The sequence below is a fragment of the Salvelinus sp. IW2-2015 genome, linkage group LG20 (assembly GCF_002910315.2).
Source record: "Salvelinus sp. IW2-2015 linkage group LG20, ASM291031v2, whole genome shotgun sequence".
NCBI lineage: Eukaryota > Metazoa > Chordata > Actinopteri > Salmoniformes > Salmonidae > Salvelinus > Salvelinus sp. IW2-2015.
The window spans coordinates 5,163,802-5,187,192 of record NC_036860.1 but is presented as its reverse complement, the minus strand read 5'-3'; the positions used below and the strand labels follow the sequence as shown (position 1 = coordinate 5,187,192).

Below are 23,391 nucleotides of genomic sequence, written 5' to 3'. Positions count from 1 at the left end.
AGGTTTTTAGGTGCCAAGCCAAATTTCTTCAGCCTCCTGAGGTTGAAGAGGCGCTGTTGCGCACTGCACTGTCTGTGTGGGTGGACCATTTCAGTTTGTCTGTGACGTGTACGCCAAGGAACTTAAAACTTTCCACCTTCTCCTCTGCTGTCCCTTTGATGTGGATAGGGGGGGTGCTCCCTCTGCTGTTTCCTGAAGTCTGCGATCATCTCCTTTGTTTTGTTGATGTTGAATGAGAGATTGGTTTCCTGACACCACACTCCAAGTGCCCTCACCTCCTCCCTGTAGGCTTTCTCGTCGTTGTTGGTAATCAAGCCCACTACTGTGGTGTCGTCTGCAAACTTGATGATTGAGTTGGAGGCGTGCATGACCACGCAGTCGTGGGTGAACAGGGAGTACAAGAGGGGGCTGAGCATGGACACCCGATCATCAAGGACACCCGAGCCATGGCCTGTTCACCCCGCTACCATCCAGAAGGCAAGGTCAGTACAGGTGCATCAAAGCTGGGACCGAGAGACTAAAAAACAGCTTCTATCTCAAGGCCATCAGACTGTTAAATAGCCATCACTAGCTGGCTACCACCCAGTTACTCAACCCTGCACCTTAGAGGCTGCTGCCCTATATACATAGACATGGAATCACTGGTCACTTTAATAATGGAACACTAGTCACTTTAATAATATTTGCATACTGCTTTACTCATTTCATATGTATATACTGTATTCTATTCTACTGTATTTTAGTCAATGCCACTCCGACATTGCTTGTCTTAATATTTATACATTTCTTAACTCCATTCTTTTAATTTAGATTTGTGTGTATTATTGTGAATTGTTAGATATTACTGCACTGTTGGAGCTAGAAACACAAGCATTTTACTACACCCACAATAACATCTGCTGAATATGTGTATGTGACCAATACAATTTGATTTGATTTGATTTGAATTGACATCTGTGCCCAGTGGGACATTTCATGATCCATGGCCAAATGTTTTTTTCTCTCGCTCCCTCTTTTTCTGTTATGGGATAATTGTGTGGCGACCTAGCAGTCTGCATTCTTTGTTTTAGTATTTCCTGACTGAGAGAAGATCATTGCTAGTCCACACAGAACCATACTTCTAATTTTCATAAGTCATGGGGTCAAGGAAGAGGGATGGGGAGATAGGTCGGGCTGAGCTGAACCATGCCTCCTCTGCTGATTAATGCAGTGCAGCACAGCCTCTAACCAGAAGCACATGCAGGCCTTTTGCAGCCAAACCAAATTAATGAATGTCTATTATGAGACGAGTAGAGGACGGGGACAACTTTGTTGTATGGCCTCTTGTTTGGCAGAATCTATTTGGGCCATCTATGTTTGCGTCTATAATGTCTCTTGTTAAAAGTGCAATAAAATAGAGCCAAAATGCATTCTCATGGTGAACACCTGATAAAAATAGGATGCTATATCCACATAGAGGTGTCATGGCCATAGGGGCCACAAGGGCACCTCATATTTGTCCTGTTTTCGTTCAAATAATTACTAAACATTTTATTATTATGCATGAATTAGTTCTTAAAAGACCTGTCAGCGGTATTTTGCAAAGCGAGCACACTGACTGGACCAGGCAAAGAGTACCCCTACATCCCCCCTAGTAAGTGGTTCCTTCCAAGGTGCATCATGAGCAAAGATATGCTAGGCAGGATGCTCGATACTCTAGTCTAGTGCATGCAGACAGTATCGCCAGTGAAGGAGGAGATAAAGTGTTGATTGACACACAGCGTTTGATTCGATTTTAGCTGCTGGTGATGAGCAGGACTTGCAGGAGGTATGTTGGTAAATGAGTTTGATCAAGCTATGTAGGCTATTGATTCCTTCTTGATGAATACATAAAACATTTTTTTTTCTGTAATACTAGCTATAGCTCTGCTTTAGCTAGCCAGCTAGATAGGGTCCCAATCCCCCCCCTCCATCATCACATACTTTGTGAACCCTCTAAAATAATGGGTGCATCCATATACAGGTTATACTGAGCAGAATTGCATGGCTCCATCCCTCTGTATTTTAATGAGAAATACTCTTCCAACCCAACCTCAATTAATCAAAATAACTTACATTTCTCTCCTATTTAGCTAAAGTTATATCCCACAAGACAGGTTGAGACATGTTTCACTGCACATAGCAAAACCCTCAGTTGCTGCAAAGCATTTTCACCTTCTTCTGCTGCAAGTCAGGACACTTTCCTTGTGAATAATCACACATTCCCCTTGGTCTTTTCTCACCAAAGAAGTGAAGATAAAAGTCCTTCCTCTCCAAGTCATGAAAGAGAGGAGACAGATCCCTCTAACTTCATTATCAGATTACACACACTCCAGTCATCGGTTGATTATAAGCCTGTAAATTGCCATGTGAATGATGGTCAACATGGTGACTCAGCAGGCTGAGTGGACCTGAGTGGTAGGTTTATTGGGTGATGGTAGCATTAATGATCACAGCTGCTCCTCTTCATGTCTACATGAGTGGAGTCTCCTCAAAGGAGGAAGGGGAGGACTATCCTTAAAAATAAAAATAGTGAAACACAAAAAAAGTTGTTGTTTTTAGATAAAACTATACTAAATATATTCATGTCACCAAATAATTTATTAAAACACTGTTTTGCAATGAAGGTCTACAGTAGCCTCAACAGCACTCTGTAGGGCAGCACCATGGTGTAGCCTGAGGATATCGAGTTCCCGTCTTCCACTGGGTACATTGACAAAGAGGGATGCTATGTTAACTAGCTGGCTATCCAACACTGGAACTCTTCCAAGTGAAGGTAAGCTTTCATTTTATTATTTTTTTACCAGCTAAAGATGTAGGGTGTGTGTAGTGGTCAGCGGTTATGATATGAAAGTTTGGCTTGGAAAGTTTTTTTTGCCTGGTCACAGACAGCTGATTTGTTGTGCACTGAAGTCCAGCGAAGGGAAAGGGTGAGAGGAGAGCGCATAGATGAGAGAAGGAATTTTTGTGATCATGCTGTTTGAATGTGGCTGCTATGAAAGTGAACTGTGTTTGCGTGTGATCAGGGGTGTATTCATTATGTCGAAAAACGTTTCTTAAACTGAAGCAAACGGAACCAAACAGGGATAAACATACCTGAATGTGTCCAATAGAAACTCTTGTTCGCAACTGTTGGACTAATGATTACACCCTAGATCACCTAGATGCAGGCAGAGGGTGCAATGTGTCACTGCCTGTCACCTTGATTACTAATATTTTTCTCTCGACCTGTGCACATATGTTGTAAACTTTCATTCACAGGCTAGGTTTTAGCAACCTCAAGATGGGTATAGGGAACATTAGAGTATCATGTCTTAGCCAATTTGAAAAATGTCATATGTAAACAGCTTTTCAAGATGGTGAAACCTTGTTGTGTTCACTTTTATGAGAAACGGCAGAGCCTGCCAAACAGCTACAGTAATATTCAAAATATTGAAGCACATGAGAAATGTTTTCCAGTTCAGCCTGTCTTTGGTCATGTGACAATAGGTGTTGTGATGCAACACCACATATCCCACAAAGGGCTGCTCCGCTCCAAGAAATGAACTCCTTGGCAGTCAGAGGCTTTTTTCTTGGCATGGCCTGTGAGGTGGGAAATGGTAAAACAGGAGGCCCACACAGCAGCAGCCCTCTCTCAGAAAATCCAGTAGATTTTAACTACTGTAGTTCCTCATACTTGCTCCTGTCTTGTTAAAATATCTTACGAACCAGTGCCACCTTGAATTACAGGTAAGAAAAATCTTATAGCTAATACTGTTATTTGACATATTGTGTGTAATATGAATATACATATTGTGTAATGTAATGGAGAAATTGGAGGAGTAGAGTAAACTCAACATTTGGGTTGCAAGGCAAAAGAATAGAGGAGTTAAATTATGTAAATGACGCACCACATTATGTCCTCTTAGTCAAATGAAAGTGAGGAGCTTTTGAAAGGAAGTTAACAGGCCAACATGAAAATGAGGAATTAAAAGCACCCTCTCTCCTCCTGCCTTGCCATGTGACGACCACAGCATATGACTTCCATAACTTCATCGCTCATTACCCAGTGAAGGGCTGGACACAATTGAGTGAGTGTTGTTTGGGCCATGCCCTAGATTCTTGTTTCTCCCAGTCCTCAGCTCTATCTGGCCACTGTGCAGAAGCATCCACTCCCATTTCAGGCCAACTCACCACTGGCCACACTGTCTGCAGGCTGCAAGGGGCTTTACATGATGACCCATACCGGGAAACAAATACATTTTAATATATTTAAAATGTACGTATTTCTAATGCATATAGATACATTTGCATATTTGCTCAAATGCATGTAATGCCTGACAATATGCCAAAGTGGTTCCTAATTCGGCTTCTTAAATTACTCTTTACATAATGATCAATGGAGATAATATTTTGGGTCCTCCAAGCCAAAACGTTGGCAGTCATATCATTTAAATTGTGATGGTGAGTAAAAAGAAACGTAGGACTTCACCGAATTTTAACATTCTTTCATAAAGAGCACATGTTCAACTTCATAAAAAACATATTTTCCTATCTCCCACCAAAAAATATATAGTAAGTGCCTCTCTTCAGCTTAATTAAATAATTAAAAAATCAAGTTGTTTTTGTGTCATTTAAAAAAAAGTTTTTAGTGATTTAAACAAAACAAAATACATTTTACAACGCTCCACAATATGTCAAAATGTAGATCTATGTCTTGTGCTTCCAATGAGTTATATTATACAGCTCTGCAGTGGTTGGTTAGCGGTGTTATGGTGCGTTCGTAGCCAAGTGGGAAGTGGGAATTTACCACATCTGGGAAAAATCCACTTGAACAGCCCTTCAACTGGTAATTACCAATGATGTATATAAACCCTGGATTGTTGATGCTATGTATTGGCCATTGAGAGGCTTTGAAGCCACCAGTCGGCCATATTGGCTTGTCGGAGCAGTCCTCCATATTAATTAATGTAATTCTACAGTATTTCGGACAAAATAACATGTATTTAAGTATTTTTTATGTTGTCGTGGGGACAGTAACATTAGTCATCTGTAAATTATACTTTAAGGAAAATGTTTTTATATATTTGTATTTTTTATTTGTATGTTTAGCTCACATAGTACACTGTAAAACTATGCATCAAGTTGTCTGTAATATAATAAATGCAGCAAACCTGTATGTAGACATTAATACATGCATTTCTATAGTTTCTTAAATATTTTCTACAATGGTGGGGGAGCTGCAAAATCAAGACACACTGGCTTCAACACAGCGCCCCCTATCAGTCACCTAGTGTATACAGTGCCTTCAAAAAGTATTCACACCCCTTGACTTTTTCCACATTTTGTTGTGTAACAAAGTGGGATAAAAATGTATTTAATTGGCATTTTCTGTCACTGATATACACAAAATACTTTTTTTTATAATGAAAAATAAAATATGAATATGTCTTGATTAGATAAGTATTCAACCCCCTGAGACAACACATGTTAGAATCACATTTGGCAGTGAATACAGCTGTGAGTCTTTCTGGGTAAGTCTCTAAGAGCTTTCCACACCAGGATTGTGCAACATTTGCCCGTTATTGTTTTCTAAATACTTCACACGCTGTCAAATTGGTTTTTGAGCATTGCTAAACAACCATTTGCAAGTCTTGCCATAGATGTTCAAGCAGATTTAAGTCAAACCTGTAACTCAGAACATTCACTATCTTGGTAAGCAACTCCAGTGTATATTTGGCCTTATGTTTTAGGTTATTGTCCTGCTGAAAGGTGAATTCATCTCCCAGTGTCTGGTGGAAAGCAGACTGAAGCAGGTTTTCCTCTATGATTCTGCCAGTGCTTAGCTCCATTCAGTAAATGTTTTATCCTGAAAAATTCCTCAGTAATTAACCATTACAAGCATACCCATAACATGATGCAGTCACCACTATGCTTGAAAATATGGAGAGTGTGTTATGCTGGTGAATGAGGACCCAAAAGCGACTTAACAGAAACAGAGTCTTTATTCCAGTCTTAAACAAAAACGATACTCCTGGATATTATCTTAGGTAAATACAAAACAGGAAAACTGAAATCCTCTCGTCAGTAGAGAGGAACGACTGGAGACGCGACCACAGACTGCAGGTCGCTTCGGGAAGGCACAGGCCGTAGCTGACATAGACACCTGCTCACACGCAGCATCTGAAGAAGGCAAAAACACGACCAGGGCGGAACAAGGACACAGAACAGCAAACATCAAACAAGGATCCGACAAGGACAGAAGCGGAAAACAGAGGGAGAAATAGGGACTCTAATCAGAGGGCAAAATAGGGGACAGGTGTGAAAGAGTAATGAGGTAGTTAGGAGAATGAGGAACAGCTGGGAGCAGGAACGGAACGATAGAGAGAGAGAGCGAGAGAGGGAGAGGGAGGGGGAGAGAGAGGGATAGAAAGAGGGAAAGAACCTAATAGACCAGCAGAGGGAAACGAATAGAAGGGAAGCGCAGGGACAAGACATGATAATCAATGACAAAACATGACAGTACCCCCCCACTCACCGAGCGCCTCCTGGCGCACTCGAGGAGGAACCCTGGCGCAACGGAGGAAATCATCAATCAACGAACGGTCCAGCACGTCCCGAGATGGAACCCAACTCCTCTCCTCAGGACCGTAACCCCTCCAATCCACTAAGTACTGGTGACCACGTCCCGGAGAACGCATGTCCATGATCTTCCGTACCTTGTAAATAGGTGCGCCCTCGACAAGGACGGGGGGGGGGGGGAGGGAAGACGAACGGGGGCGCGAAGAAAAGGCTTGACACAGGAGACATGGAAGACAGGGTGGACGCGACGAAGATGTCGCGGAAGAAGCAGTCGCACAGCGACAGGATTGACGACCTGAGAGACACGGAACGGACCAATGAACCGCGGAGTCAACTTGCGAGAAGCTGTCGTAAGGGGAAGGTTACGAGTGGAAAGCCACACTCTCTGACCGCGACAATACCTAGGACTCTTAATCCTACGTTTATTGGCGGCTCTCACAGTCTGCGCCCTGTAACGGCAAAGTGCAGACCTGACCCTCCTCCAGGTGCGCTCACAACGTTGGACAAAAGCCTGAGCGGAGGGAACGCTGGACTCGGCGAGCTGGGACGAGAACAGAGGAGGCTGGTACCCAAGACTATCTTGAAACGGAGATAGCCCGGTAGCAGACGAAGGAAGCGAGTTGTGAGCGTATTCTGCCCAGGGGAGCTGTTCTGCCCAAGACGCAGGGTTTCGAAAAGAAGGCTGCGTAATATGCGACCAATCGTCTGATGGCCCTTTCTGCTTGACCGTTAGACTGGGGATGAAACCCGGAAGAGAGACTGACGGAAGCACCAATCAAACGACAAGAACTCCCTCCAAACACTGTGACGTGAATTGCGGGCCTCTGTCTGAAACGGCGTCTAACGGGAGGCCATGAATTCTGAACACATTCTCAATGATGATTTGTGCCGTCTCCTTAGCGGAAGGAAGCTTAGCGAGGGAATGAAATGTGCCGCCTTAGAGAACCTATCGACAACCGTAAGAATCACAGTCTTCCCCGCAGACGAAGGCAGACCGGTAATAAAGTCTAAGGCGATGTGAGACCATGGTCGAGAAGGAATGGGAAGCGTCTGAGACGACCGGCAGGAGGAGAGTTACCTGACTTAGTCTGCCGCGCAGTCCGAACAAGCAGCCACGAACGGCGCGTGTCACGCTCCTGAGTAGGCCACCAAAACCGCTGGCGAATAGAAGCAAGCGTACCCCGAACGCCGGGGTGGCCAGCTAACTTGGTAGAGTGAGCCCACTGAAGAACAGCCAGACGAGTAGAGACAGGAACGAACAGAAGGTTACTAGGACAAGCGCGCGGCGACGCAGTGTGAGTGAGTGCTTGCTTTACCTGTCTCTCAATTCCCCAGACAGTCAACCCGACAACACGCCCTTCAGGGAGAATCCCCTCGGGGTCGGTAGAAGCCACAGAAGAACTAAAGAGACGGGATAAGGCATCAGGCTTGGTGTTCTTATTTCCCGGCGATAAGAAATCACGAACTCGAAACGAGCGAAAAACAACGCCCAACGAGCTTGACGTGCATTAAGTCGTTGGCAGAACGGATGTACTCAAGGTTCTTATGGCAGTCCAAACGACAAAAGGGACGGTCGCCCCCTCCAACCACTGTCGCCATTCACCTAGGGCTAAGCGGATGGCGAGCAGTTCGCGGTTACCCACATCATAGTTGCGTTCCGATGGCGACAGGCGATGAGAAAAATAAGCGCAAGGATGGACCTTATCGTCAGAATGGAAGCGCTGGGACAGAATGGCTCCCACGCCCACCTCTGAAGCGTCAACCTCGACAATGAATTGTTTAGTGACGTCAGGAGTAACAAGGATAGGAGCGGATGTAAAACGCTTCTTGAGGAGATCAAAAGCTCCCTGGGCGGAACCGGACCACTTAAAGCACGTCTTGACAGAAGTCAGAGCTGTGAGAGGGGCAGCCACTTGACCGAAATTACGAATGAAACGCCGATAGAAATTAGCGAAACCGAGAAAGCGCTGCAACTCGACACGTGACTTAGGAACGGGCCAATCGCTGACAGCCTGGACCTTAGCGGGATCCATCTGAATGCCTTCAGCGGAAATAACAGAACCGAGAAATGTGACAGAGGAGACATGAAAGGCGCACTTCTCAGCCTTCACGTAGAGACAATTCTCTAAAAGGCGCTGGAGTACACGTCGAACGTGCTGAACATGAATCTCGAGTGACGGTGAAAAAATCAGGATATCGTCAAGGTAAACGAAAAACAAAGATGTTCAGCATGTCTCTCAGTACATCATTAACTAATGCTGAAGACAGCTGGACATTAGCGAGACCGAACGGCAGAACCCGGTATTCAAAATGCCCTAACGGAGTGTTAAACGCCGTTTTCCACTCGTCCCCCTCTCTGATGCGCACGAGATGGTAAGCGTTACGAAGGTCCAACTTAGTAAAGAACCTGGCTCCCTGCAGAATCTCGAAGGCTGACGACATAAGGGGAACGGATAACGATTCTTAACCGTTATGTCATTCAGCCCTCGATAATCCACGCAGGGGCGCAGAGTACCGTCCTTCTTCTTAACAAAAAAAACCCCGCTCCGGCGGAGAGGAAGAAGGCACCACGGTACCGGCGTCGAGAGAAACAGACAGATAATCCTCGAGAGCCTTACGTTCGGGAGCCGACAGAGAGTATAGTCTACCCCGAGGGGGAGTGGTCCCCGGAAGGAGATCAATACAACAATCATACGACCGGTGAGGAGGAAGGGATTGGCTCTGGACCGACTGAAGACCGTGCGCAGATCATGATATTCCTCCGGCACTCCTGTCAAATCACCAGGTTCCTCTGAGAAGAGGGGACAGAAGAAACAGGAGGTAAGCAGACATTAAACACTTCACATGACAAGAAACGTTCCAGGATAGGATAGAATTACTAGACCAATTAATAGAAGGATTATGACATACTAGCCAGGGATGACCCAAAACAACGGTGTAAAAGGTGAACGAAAAATCAAAAGGAAATGGTCTCACTGTGGTTACCAGATACTGTGAGGGTTAAAGGTAGTGTCTCACATCTGATACTGGGGAGAAGACTACCATCTAAGGCGAACATGGGCGTGGGCTTCCCTAACTGTCTGAGAGGAATGTCATGTTTCCGAGCCCATGCTTCGTCCATAAAACAACCCTCACCCCAGAGTCTATCAAGGCACTGCAGGAAGCAGCCGAACCGGTCCAGCGTAGATGGACCGACAAGGTAGTACAGGATCTTGATGGAGAGACCTGAGTAGTAGCGCTCACCAGTAGCCCTCCGCTTACTGATGAGCTCTGGCTTTTACTGGACATGAAATGACAAATGTCCAGCAGAACCGCAAATAGAGGCAAAGGCGGTTGGTGATTCTCCGTTCCCTCTCCTTAGTCGAGATGCGAATACCTCCCAGCTGCATGGGCTCTCAGTCTCTGAGCCGGTGGGAGGAGATGGTTGAGATGCGGAGAGGGGGAACACCGTTAACGCGAGCTCTCTTCCACGAGCTCGGTGACGAAGATCTACCCGTCGTTCTATGCGGATGGCGAGTGCAATCAAAGAGTCCACGCTGGAAGGAACCTCCGGGAGAGAATCTCATCTTTAACCTCAGCGTGGAGTCCCTCCAGAAAACGAGCGAGCAACGCCGGCTCGTTCCAGTCACTGGAGGCAGCAGAGTGCGAAACTCTATAGAGTAATCCGTTATGGATCGATCACCTTGACATAGGGAAGCCAGGGCCCTGGAAGCCTCCTTCCCAAAAACTGAACGATCAAAAACCCGTATCATCTCCTCTTTAAAGTTCTGATAATCGTTAGAACACTCAGCCCTTGCCTCCCAGATAGCTGTGCCCCACTCCCGAGCCCGACCAGTAAGGAGTGATATGACGTAAGCGATCCGAGCTCTCTCTCTTGAGTATGTGTTGGGCTGGAGAGAGAACACAATATCACACTGGGTAGAAAGGAGCGACACTCAGTGGGCTGCCCAGAGTAACATGGTGGGTTATTAACCCTAGGTTCCGGAGACTCGGAAGACCAGGAAGTAGCTGGTGGCACGAGACGAAGACTCTGAAACTGTCCTGAGAGGTCGGAGACCTGAGCGGCCAGGGTCTCAACGGCATGACGAGCAGCAGACAATTCCTGCTCGTGTCTGCCGGCATTGCTCCCTGGATCTCGACGCAGTGTTGTGAGAATCCGTAGTCGCTGGTCCATTCTTGGTCGGATCCTTCTGTTATGCTGGTGAATGAGGACCCAAAGCGACTTAACAGAAACAGAGTCTTTATTCCAGTCTTAACAAAACGATACTCCTGGATATTATCTTAGGTAAATACAAAACAGGAAAACTGAAATCCTCTCGTCAGTAGAGAGGAACGACTGGAGACGCGACCACAGACTGCAGGTCGCTTCGGGAAGGCACAGGCCATAGCTGACATAGACACCTGCTCACACGCAGCATCTGAAGAAGGCAAAAACACGACAGGGCGGAACAAGGACACAGAACAGCAAACATCAAACAAGGATCCGAACGGACAGAAGCGGAAAACAGAGGGAGAAATAGGGACTCTAATCAGAGGGCAAAATAGGGGACAGGTGTGAAAGAGTAAATGAGGTAGTTAGGAGAATGAGGAACAGCTGGGAGCAGGAACGGAACGATAGAGAGAGAGAGCGAGAGAGGGAGAGAGGGAGGGAGAGAGAGGGATAGAAAGAGGGAAAGAACCTAATAAGACCAGCAGAGGGAAACGAATAGAAGGGAAGCACAGGACAAGACATGATAATCAATGACAAAACATGACAGAGTGGTACTCAGTAATGTGTTGTATTGGATTTGCCCAAACAGAAACACTGTATTTGGGACACAAAGTTGGTTTTCCAGTATTACCTTAGTGCCTTGTTGCAAACAGGATGCATGTTTTGGGATATTTTTGTTTTTGTACAGGCTTCCTTCTTTTCACTCTTTCAATTAGGTTATTATTGTGGAGTAACTACAATGCTTTTGATCCATCCTCAGTTTTCTCCTATCACAGCCATTAAACTCTGTAACTGTTTTAAAGTCACCTTGGCCTCATGGTGAAATCCCTGAGCAGTTTCCTTCCTCTCCGGTAACCTTAGTTAGGAAGGACGCCTGTACCTTTGTATAGTGACTGGGTGTACTGATACACCCACCAAAGTGTAATTAATAACTTCCCCCACGCTCAAAGGGATATTCAATATATCAATAGGTGCCCTCTTTGCGAGGCATTTGAAAACGTCAATGGGGTTTGTGGTTGAATCTGTGTTTGAAATTCATTGCTCGACTGAGGGATCTTACAGATGATTGTATGTGTCGGTACAGAGATGAGGTAGTCCTTCAAAAATCATATTAAACACTCTTATTGTACACAGAGTGAGTCCATGCAACTTAGTATATGACTTGTTGAGCACTATTTCACTCCTGAGCTTATTTAGGCTTGTCATAACAAAGGAATTGAATACTTATTGACTGAATACATTTCAGCTCTTCAGCTTTAATTCATTTGTAAAAATTCCGATAAAACATAATTCCACATTATGGAGTACTGTGTGTTGGCCAATGACAAAATAAAACTAAATTTAATTGATTTTAACAACAGGCACTTTCTGAAGGCACTGAATATAAATTATTGATAATGACTAGTTAAATCAACCATGAGTCCCCATTGTCACAGGGGAATGGAAGCTTGTTTTGTGCAACAGGGAGGTCTAATTGAATGCAAAAAATCACAAAAATTGTTAAATTGTTAAAACATTTCTAGCCCGTCTAGTTATGGGTAGAGCAGGGTTGACGTGTTATGCTCGACCCGCTCAGTTTTTCACGATAAAAAAACATAAAATGGCCAAAAAGAGTAGAACCAGTCCACCTGCTTTTACACTATGATTTGACTTTTGACTTGTGAAATAAATATTTTAAAAATAAATAGTTTCACCATATTATGTATGTAGTTCTGTCCTTGAGCTGATAGCCTCAGACAACAACATTGATGTATACGCTGATTCGGTGAGAGAGTTTATTAGCAAGTGCATCGGTGATGTTGTACCCACGGTGACTATTAAAACCTTCCCCAAACAGAAACCGTGGATTGATGGCAGCATTCGCGCAAAACTGAAAGTGCGAACCACAGCTTTTAATCATGGCAAGGCGACCGGAAACATAACCGAATACAAACAGTGTAGTTATTCCCTCCGCAAGGCAATCAAACAAGCTAAGCATCAGTATAGAGAAAAAGTAGAGTCGCAAATAAATGGCTCAGACACGAGATGTATGTGGCAGGGTCTACAGTCAATCGTGGATTACAAAAAGGAAACCAGCCGACGTCTTGCTCCAGACAAACTAAACAACTTCTTTGCTCGCTTTGAGGACAATACAGTGCCACTGACAAGGCCCGCTACCAAAACCTCCTGGCTCTCCTTCACCGCAGCGTGAGTAAAATGTGAGTAAAGCATTTAAACGTGTTAACCCTCGCAAGGCTGCAGGCCCAGACGGCATCCCTAGCCGCGTCCTCAGAGCATGCGCAGACCAGCTGGTTGGTGTGTTTAGGACATATTCAATCAATCCCTATCCCAGTCTGCTGTTCCCACATGCTTCAAGAGGGCCACCATTGTTCCTGTTCCCAAGAAAGCTAAGGTAACTGAGCTAAACAACTATCGCCCTGTAGCACTCACTTCCGTCATCATGAAGTGCTTTGAGAGACTAGTCAAGGATCATATCACCTCCACCCTACCTGGCACCCTAGACGCACTCCAATTTGCTTACCACCCCAATAGGTCCACAGACGACGCAATTGCAATCACACTGCACACTGCCCTAACCCATCTGGACAAGAGGAATACCTATGTAAGAATGCTGTTCATCGATTACAGCTCAGCATTGAACACCATAGTACCCTCCAAACTCGTCATTAAGCTCGAGACCCTGTGTCTCGACCCCACCCTGTGCAACTGGATCCTGGACTTTCTGACGGGCCGCCCCCAGGTGGTGAAGGTAGGAAACAACATCTCCACCTCGCTGATCCTCAACACTGGGGCCCCACAAGGGTGCGTTCGCAGCCCTCTCCTGTACTCCCTGTTCACCCATGACTGCGTGGCCATGCACGCCTCCAACTCAATCATCAAGTTTGCAGACGACACAACAGTGGTAGGTTTGACTACCAACAACGACGAGACGGCCTACAGGGAGGAGGTGAGGGCACTCGGAGTGTGGTGTCAGGAAAATAACCTCACACTCAATGTCAACTAAACAAAGGAGATGATCGTGGACTTCAGGAAACAGCAGAGGGAGCACCCCCCATCCATATCGACGGGACAGTAGTGGAGAAGGTGGAAAGTTTTAAGTTTCTCGGCGTACACATCACGGACAAACTGAAATGGTCCACCCACACAGACAGCATGGTGAAGAAGGCGCAACAGCGCCTCTTCAACCTCAGGAGGCTGAAGAAATGTGGCTTGTCATTCACAAACTTTTACAGATGCACAATCGAGAGCATCTTGTCGGGCTGTATCTCCGCCTGATACTGCTCTGCCCACAACCATAAGGCTCTCCAGAGGGAAGTGAGGTCTGCACAACGCATCACCGGGGGCAAACTACCTGCCCTCCAGGACACATACACCGCCCTATGTCACAGGAAGGCCAAAAAGATCATCAAGGACAACAACCACCCGAGCCACTGCCTGTTCACCCCGCTATCATCCAGAAGGCGCGGTCAACAGGTGCATCAAAGTTGGGGCCGAGAGACTGAAAAACAGCTTCTATCTCAAGGCCATCAGACTGTTAAAACAGCCATCACTAACATTGAGTGGCTGCTGCCAACATACTGACTCAAATCTCTAGCCACTTTAATAATAAAAAATGGGATGTAATAAATGTATCACTAGTCACTTTAAACAATGCCACTTTATATCATGTTTACATACCCTACATTACTCATCTCATATGTATATACTGTACTCTATACCATCTACTGCATCTTGCCTATGCCGCACGGCCATCACTCATCCATATATTTATATGTACATATTCTTATTCCTTCCTTTACACTTGTGTGTATAAGGTAGTTGTTGTGAAATTGTTAGATTACTTGTTAGATATTACTGCACGGTCGGAACTAAAAGCACAAGCATTTCGCTACGCTCACATTAACATCTGCTAACCATGTGTATGTGACCAACAACATTTGATTAGTCTATTACTGTTCTGTATTATGTCATGTTTATGTATTTTCTGGGGTTGGTGGGTTAAAATGTTACTAGATGTCACAGAGGGTGCACAGGGGAATATGTCAAAATGCTGAATATTTGCACTTTAGCAAGTCTTAATTCATATTGAAAATCTGATTTATTGAATTCTCCATGTGACCAATATTAAAGGGCACTTCATTTCATATACCAGCCTTTTAAAATGCAATATTGCTGCATCATTTCAACTTAACATATGAAATGCATTTAAAAGGCACTAATTTCCTCGAACGACCCAGTACACGTTAAGTTCTGCCAGTTGGAAGTTGGTTGCAATGCACTCGTCAATATTTTTTACAACGGTGGGGGACTGCCTATATGGAGACACGGTGGCCCCTATTAGTCATCTAGTGTATCTATAAATCATTGGTAATTACTAGTTAAATCCGCCATGACAGGGGGAATGGAAGCTTGTTGTGTGCAACAGGGAGGTCCAATTGAATGCAAAAGCTACCCAGTACATGTTAAGTTGGATGTTGGTTGCAATGCTATCGTTAAGTTTGTTTGTTTATTTGTCACACACGGTCACTACATGATCAATAATGTATCATGTGTGTAGTCATTTATGTTGTCTTTTAAATGTTTCTTAGTGCTTTTGGTATGCTTTTGGTATGTGTCAAGTACAATAATTGGCGCCAGCCTATTAAAAGACATGGAGGCTTGGCTTTTTGGGAGTGTAGTCTTCCATGAGACGGTTTGTCATGCCAGTTAATGTGTTAAGTTGCGTTCTGTAAAGGTTAAGCTGCTGTGGAGTCGCAAGATGGTGGGTACACCTGAATGGTTGTCGGACTTGGGGATGGAGTCAGGGGAACCCATTGAGGTGGGTAGGGAAAAAAGGAATGATGTGGAACATATTACGAGTAAATATAGAGTGCTGGAGAAGGAAATTGAACATGACGAGACTGAGGATGAATTAACTGTGGTGGCAGGTGTCGGGAAGACCGCCAAGTTTGAGCCTCGTCAGATGAGGATAAATACTTTTTTTGCTAAGTGGAAGTGAGAGTTTTGAAGAGAATGTGTCCTTGCCTTCTGGCTGATCCATATGTGTTGTTGGGTTGAGTGGAGAAGAGGTTGGAGAATGTTGGGTCGGTGAAAGTGACTCGAAGTGGAATTATGTCGATTTTTTGCATTTCTGCCATCCAGAAGGACAAGAACTGTGACTTGCTTTCCTCTCTGGTGGAGGGCGCTGTTGAAAGGAGTGATAACTGGAGTGGCGTTAAGTGTTGAGGAGGGCCAACTGAAGTTGAAGATTCCCGGTGTCTGTGACGCCCTCCTTTTGGTGCGATGCAGACCCGGCGGAGAGTGTGGTGAAAGAGAGAAGACACCCTCTGTACTACTGAGTTTTGATGCAGAGTTTTTACCAGATAAAGTCAAGTTATGGTCATGTGGCAGCTGTGAGTATGAGGGAGATTCCTAGATGTGAGAAGTGTGCAGGAGGAATGTTTAGTGTCGTTGTAAAAAGTTGTGTGTGTAAACTGTAGGGGTACCCATGGTAGGGGTACACATTGCTTTGTCTCAGATGTGTCAGTTGAGAGAAAGGCAGGTTTATGTTACCAGGATCAGAGTAGTGCAGAAGGTGTCAAATGCTGAAGCAGTGAAGAGAGTAGTAGATGAAGATGGGTCCAGGGGAGGGATTCTAAGAGGATCCCTGTGAGTAGGCAGAGGTCAATAGAGAGTGATAGGAATAACGTGCTTCAGTACGGTTGTTTTCTTGGCGTTCATGGCCATGGTTGTCACCTATACCGTAGGAATGAAATGGAAATCACAGAAGATAGATGTTGTGGTTGCAGCTGCAGAGAAGTACTTGGGTGCTTGGGTGTACAAGATTTTACTGCAAAAGAGTTACAAGGTGTTTTGAATGATAGTGTCCTGTCCTTCTAGGCTGCTGGCTTGGTGTAGGATCAGATAGGGCCAAAGTAGTGGAATAGTGATGAGGTTTTAATGGGTGTACGGTTAGTTGACAGGGCAATTTTTTCACAATGTGTAATGAATTTATACTACAGATTAGTAGGCTTATTTAGAGCCGATACGGTTGGTGGCAGCATGCACCTATAACATTTGTTTGCTGACCGCCATAATACCAAAGAAGAAGAACGGTTAAGCTTGTACAGTGCTAGTTCTACAGTCTTAATGACACTGACAAAAGTGCATGTGATACTAAAGAGCCTACTAAAGTTTCATTGTTAAGACACTCACCATTTTGTTACAATATGATTTGGCAATTTTTTAATATTTGCCATAGATTTTAATTTAAGAATGTATTTCTTACAAATACATTTAAATGCATGTTGGAATATATTTTACAAAACATTTCCAAATACATAAATAAATACATTAAGTACATCAATAAATACACTCTTTAATGTATTTCAGAATGTATTTTGAAATATATTAAATACATTTTCTGATGCATTTAACATATATTGTGAAGCAAATGTTTATATATACATTATATTTATACATTCCGTATTATATGTTGGAATGTATTTAAAAGTTATGAAATATTTTGGGGGGCCAATTTCAAATATTTCACATACATCCCACAAAATGTAGCTACAAAATATATTTTAAATGTTCTTTTTTTCCGTATGGGGAGTGTCCAGTGTGAGCTAGAAAATGGGACACGGAGACTTAGCTACTTCACTGTGCTCTGTGAAAAGTGGATGCACTTACTGAAGTAATCAGATTACACTAATATGGTTGTTTACATTAGTTCACATGATGAAGACTGCTGTACTTCTGAGTTTACTGGTCAGTAGTGTCATACAGTATATAGCAACAGAGATCATCGTCGGGCCATATAAGTGGGAAGGAATTTATGTGCAATATAGTTTGGGTTCAAAATAGGAGTCAGACATAATAATTATCTCTTGACCCTACTGCTCACACTTATTGGAAAACTATTTGAATTCATTTTGGGTCCTTGTGCATTACATGAGGTACAACAGTAGACACAATGTTCAGCCAAACTAAAGTACAACTATTTATTTCTTATCAATTGAATTGAAATATGATTCAGACACAATAAACATCTGTGTTGTCTTGTCCCTTCTCCATCTGGTCTCAGGTCTAGTTAACTATGTGTATGACACCACCTACTGGTGCTGAGTACTCGCTGACACTACCTACAGCAGATTACGAAACAAGGAAATCATTCAGCTGGGGGAACATCCTCCACCACCACACCATTAACACACAAACGGATTTACTTCCTAACCTTATGTCCTCAAACTCAGGTCTGGAAACTGAGGCCATCTCTGTAAGGAACTCACTGTTGAGCCATGTGGGAGTGACGTGGGAAAAAGCATCATACCAATGACTGTATTGAAGGAGGTCAAGCAGCCTGTGTTTCCTTTTGCCCAGAGGGGGAGCCAGATTCCTTTCATGAGCATCTGTGGAGCTACTTCTGCACTGCCGAAGGAGAATGCCCAACATTCCCAGAATACGAACACATACCGCTGTAGATTAGACTAAAGCAGGACTTCTATACAGACTACTTATAGTCATAGCATCTGTGTGATATATCCAGCTTATTACAGGAGTTTGGGTTTCTAATGAATTGTATCTCTTTAAGGCTATTGTTGTCTTAATAATTTCAAAGAGCCATGCCCAAAAACAGAAATACCAAAACATTCCAAACTTCTCAATCATTTGAAGTTAGGAATTCATTTCTGATGCAGCGTCGCAGGACAAAACATGCCCAAATAAAGTATAAAACAGACTTCAGTTGCCTCAAATTTGACATTCCCTATGCTGGTCATATGTCACCTGCCACAAACGTAGACAAAACATTGATCTACCTCGGAGCAGACCTGGGTTCAATACATGCACATTTCTGTGTATTTGAGTATTTTCAAATGATTTTGCCAAATCAGCTACTTTAATTTGAAGTATTTGAAAGTATTTTTGAATAATCATATAAATAGCCATCCTCAGTTATTTCAAATACCCCTAGGACCAAATGGACCTGGGGACAAATGCAAGGAGTATTTTAATATTTGTATTCGAAAATATACAAGTCTGTGTATTTAAGCATTTTCAAATACATGAAATAAAGTGTATTTCCAAGTACATTGCAATATTCATGTCACATATTCATGTCAGGGTGGGATTTGGGGTGGGTATTCTATGTTCTTTCGTTCTATTATTTGTATTTCTATGTTTTGGCCGGGTAGGGTTCTCAATCAGGAACAGCTGTCTATCGTTGTCTCTGATTGAGAACCATACTTAGGTAGCCCTTTTTTCCCACCTGTCTTTGTGGGAAGTTGTCTTTGTTTGTTGGCACTATAGCCTTTAGCTTCACGATTGTTTGGATTGTTTATTGTTTTTGTCGGCGTTTATATAATAAAGGAATATGTCTGCTCACCACGCTGCACCTTGGTCTACTTCTGTTGACGGCCGTGACAATTCAACTACTTGTATTTTCAAAAATATATATAAAGTGTTTTTGTAAGTAATTGAAATACCCTAAATAGTATTTGCACCCAGGTCTGCCTTAGATAGAAATGCATTAGGCTAGATGTAAGTATACAGTATGCTACTAATAGTGTATGAACGTGTTTGCATCGTTGCTGTAAATTGTAACATGAACATGCATCTTAGCTTTGCAGTAAACATTCAACAGTGCCATCTGTTGGTCACGTGCTGTACATGATACTTTACGGCTACTGAGCTCCAGCAATGTAAACATTAAGTTGAAAACGTAAATCAGGTGAAAACCTCAGGATGCTTTTAGAATCCTTTTAAGAGGTGAAATATCATGCTGGGTTAGTTTGAGAGGATTAGAGCAGTGGAAAAGAGACCTCGGCAGAACCTCAGGGAGTATAAGGTAAGGCACAACACACCCAGGTATAAGTACACTATTGTAAGGACTTAGGCTACCTGATCTCACCTTGGCTGCAACATTCCACCCCCTAAGAATAAACCCTGGGATGTTATGTAACCACTACTGAGCTCTCTCTGTTTTGTACACTAGTTTGTTACCTGCGCTTGTCATTTCTGGTCATTATACTCAATTTGGAGAGCCTCATCGCACAGTTTGTTTATCTAATGACATAGTCACACTGTGATAGTGGTTTAAGCATATTTTTATTTTTCATAAAAATGGAAAAAAGGAGATACCAATACAAAATGCCCTGAAGTATTACTGCTGTTACATGTCATTATAATGTTGTGAAGGAGATCCTTCTGATATTCTATTAACATAAATAGACACACAGCAAATGTAAAAATCAACAAGTGTACATTTATTGAATCAGTAGATATTACATGTTGGCAGTGTACACCCACAGAGAAAGTCTGGCCACATAGCATATTTCCGMATYAAAGGTGCCTTRCTCAAGCATTTGGCTGCCTCCCTGTCACATTTACAAAGAATCTTCTCACATTTGTCCTTGAGATCATCTGGAATGAAAAGAGGGTTAAGTGGGTGAGTAGTTTCCTTAAATGACAGCTGATGTGAAAGGAGTGGTCTGTGGAGGATATGAAGGAAACACTCTGAGGTTTAGAAATGTTATAAAATGTTTGATGCTCAAAATAACATCGTAAACATCCTGAACTGTGTTGCTTGTGCTATGTGCTTTTGCGATTAGCAATTATGGTGGGAGCTTAAAATACCTGAAAATGTGGGTGAGAAATGATTCCTTTCGTGCCCATTCCCTCCTAGCACTCCCGTCCCCTATAATGTCTGCAGTGTTTGTAAACTACTCAGATGTTTGTTGATCACACATCTGTTATTTTCCATGCACTGAAAAGACCCATTCATTTTCAACAGCAAAACTATACAAAAATGACAAAGTCATAGCATGTAGTATTTTCTTTCTCTAAATGACCACACCTCTGTAAGGGGAGGGATAGACTTATTCAGCTTGATTTAATCATTATGTCTCATTCATGTGCATAACACTGAGATGGCATACCACATTCTGCAGTCCTGTCTTCACATGTCCATTGATACTTTCTTGTCTTGGTTTGGCAACCAGCAACTTCTGCATCTCCGTAGCAACAGTCATGTTTGTGACAGCACCTTTATGAAGGTGAAAATACACTACTGTAACACTTAAAACAGGGCATTATAAGAACTATTTACTGTCTCAGTGATGCACTACATAAGTAATACATTCCCTTTTTCTAGAAACTATTAACTGAAAAGGCAGAGACAGTGTTTTTCCATATTATTGTAGCTTGGACCAACAGCAGCTCTATTTAAAACAAAAGGAAATGAAAGAGGATGGGCCCAACTATTGTTAGTAGGCAGGCCTCTGAGAGATCTGGAGGCTGGAGGTTCTGTAGTTTAACGGTTTTGTTGGAGTTCATGTCTGTGATTACTGGACAGAAGGAAGTTATGGTTAGGATTTTGGGTGTGGGAGCGCTGGTTGTGCATGTCTATTTCCAAATATCCAATTGACAGGAGGGCAAAACCTCAAAAGAAAACCCAAAATGATACACTTTGCAGTTTGAACTGCATCGCATAATGCAGGTTGTTATTGTGGCCTACCAGACTGAAAAGTTAATGGAGGGGTTTTTCATTCAGTGGTACTTTAAATGATCGGAGTTTGTTATGAAATGGCACTATCCCTCCCCAAAAAATATATATATTTATAACATATTTATAACACATCATTACAACTGCCTCACCAGTCTGCTTTATCCCTGGGCCAGCCCTGACCCCCCAGTCCACAGTAGCAGCCATACATCATATAAGCCAGGGCTGATCTGCCTGTGCTGCACTTGATGACTCCTGCCAGCTCCAGTAGCCCTCTCTTAGTCCGTGGGGGGCTCTGCAGTGCCATAGAGGCTATTACCACTGCAAAAACAACAACAACAGAAGAAGAACATGAAACTCAGCGCATCACATGTACACCAATCACATATACACACATCTTGTTCAAAATGTGCACTTACATATACTTGTCTGTATGTAGCAGCCTTGCTTAGTATGTGCCATTTGCTTCATACTATCTCTTTAGTCATATGTCCTGTCATCAAGTGAATATTGAGAAGTGTAGCTGTGTGATTAGTCTCTCATATGAAAATGATTCTGAATGTCTAAGTGTTTAAAGTGTCGGAATGGACATGCTGTATTATTACAAGTCTATTTATGAAGTGACGACCTAATATTGCAATTGCAAGCCTGGAGAAGTCCCTCACATTTTCCAAGAAAGATGCTCTTTGTAATGGGGAATATTTAAGACGAATAAAGTTCATATTCAAGAGTAATAAACGCAATGCTTAGCAAATGTTTAAGTTTTCCCTTTCTGTCAGACACATGATTTCCAGTGTTCTATTTGTGACACTCATTCGGGTACGGGTTGATGGTCACTAGACTTGTCACTGAATGTTATGGATTGTTCTCATATCGTTTGATAGTGATTGACGCCAGTGCTACTGAAGGTACAAGGACTGAGGACACAATGACATTAGGAGCATCGTGATTCTGTAGCAGCTGGCAAAGTCACTGTCTTTTGTTTTGACTTCGTACAAGCCTCTCAGGATGATGTTTAGAGAACGTTTGATACTGTCTGATTAATATATAAGTACCTTCTCAGAGAAGGCCCGTTTAACGTTTTCTATGCTTCTATGCTGGGGTGTCTCCTTTTTGCAACTTGTATTAAACCAAATGTGTTTATGATTGACTACAATTTCTCTGACACTGATATTTTTAGACAACCATAGCTTTTTGAAAGTAACCCCCTTTCCCACAATACAAAACAACTTCACACTTTTTATGGGACTGCTCTCCTTTTTGTTCAGCTGGAAATTCCCTTTACACTCTTATACTATGGTCTAGTTCTATAACCTCTTTTCCCAGATCAAATTAACATGAATTTGTAATGTGCATATTAGTTGTCAACATACAAGACATGACAATTGACATTGGTACCGATTTGTTCAATCATTAAACATGCATTAAAGTAAAAATTCAACCATAAAATGAGCTCTATATAAATATCACAAGATTATGGAAATAAAAGATTCAACCATTTCAAGATGATACAGTTGCATTGTTGTGTGAAATTAAGGAGTTGAATCATCAGGCTATAACAGATCTAAGTTCCTTTCATGTTAGATCCCTGAAGGCACTCATAACATTGTCCTTTAACATTACTTCACTCCCTCTCAATCCCTCTTAATTATTCCCTGAAAATGTGTTAAAAAGGTAAAGAAATTCAAGCAGCAATTTACCAGAGAACAGTAGAAGTATCCGATAAAGCGCAGGCATGGTGTGCAAGAGGGAGTCTGCATGCACTGCTGCTTATTTACACTCTGGTGGACATAGGCATTCAGTGCAGTGGACATTTTTTTTTTAGAGTCTGGTTTGAATAATCTCCTGAGCATCATTCCCTCCTCCTCCCGGAGAAATCTGCTGTAAACTAATCCTTGAATACTGATCTGAACTTGGTTTGAGTTCCCTCTCTGTTAGAACCACCCCAGAGTCCATTATTTAGTATTACTTAAAGCCAATTGCTCAATGACTTTTGTTCAGATTCTGAAAGACCAAGGACTTTAGTTGACTTTTGTTCAGATTCTGGAAGACCAAGAACTTCAGTTCAGGACTTATGCCATGTAGAATACTAGAAGTGGGTCTAATTGATCAATAAATG

The 23,391-nt window shown here is 43.0% G+C and overlaps 1 protein-coding gene and 1 long non-coding RNA gene across 2 annotated transcripts; one reads left to right on the top strand and one right to left on the bottom strand.

Moving 5' to 3' along the window:
* Positions 1-5,954: 5,954 nt before the first annotated feature.
* Positions 5,955-11,238, top strand: LOC139029382 (uncharacterized). The gene is made up of 2 exons (XR_011481683.1): positions 5,955-6,316; positions 11,075-11,238. It is a non-coding gene; the product is annotated as an uncharacterized lncRNA (long non-coding RNA).
* An 8,775-nt stretch (positions 11,239-20,013) lies between these two features.
* On the bottom strand, positions 20,014-23,076 carry LOC111980488 (phospholipase A2). The gene is made up of 4 exons (XM_024011230.2): positions 22,973-23,076; positions 21,425-21,593; positions 20,707-20,813; positions 20,014-20,191 (listed from the first exon to the last, which is right to left on the bottom strand). Exons 1-4 carry the CDS (start codon positions 23,007-23,009, stop codon positions 20,043-20,045), a joined length of 462 nt encoding a protein of 153 aa, XP_023866998.1. The 5' UTR covers positions 23,010-23,076; the 3' UTR covers positions 20,014-20,042.
* Positions 23,077-23,391: the final 315 nt, after the last annotated feature.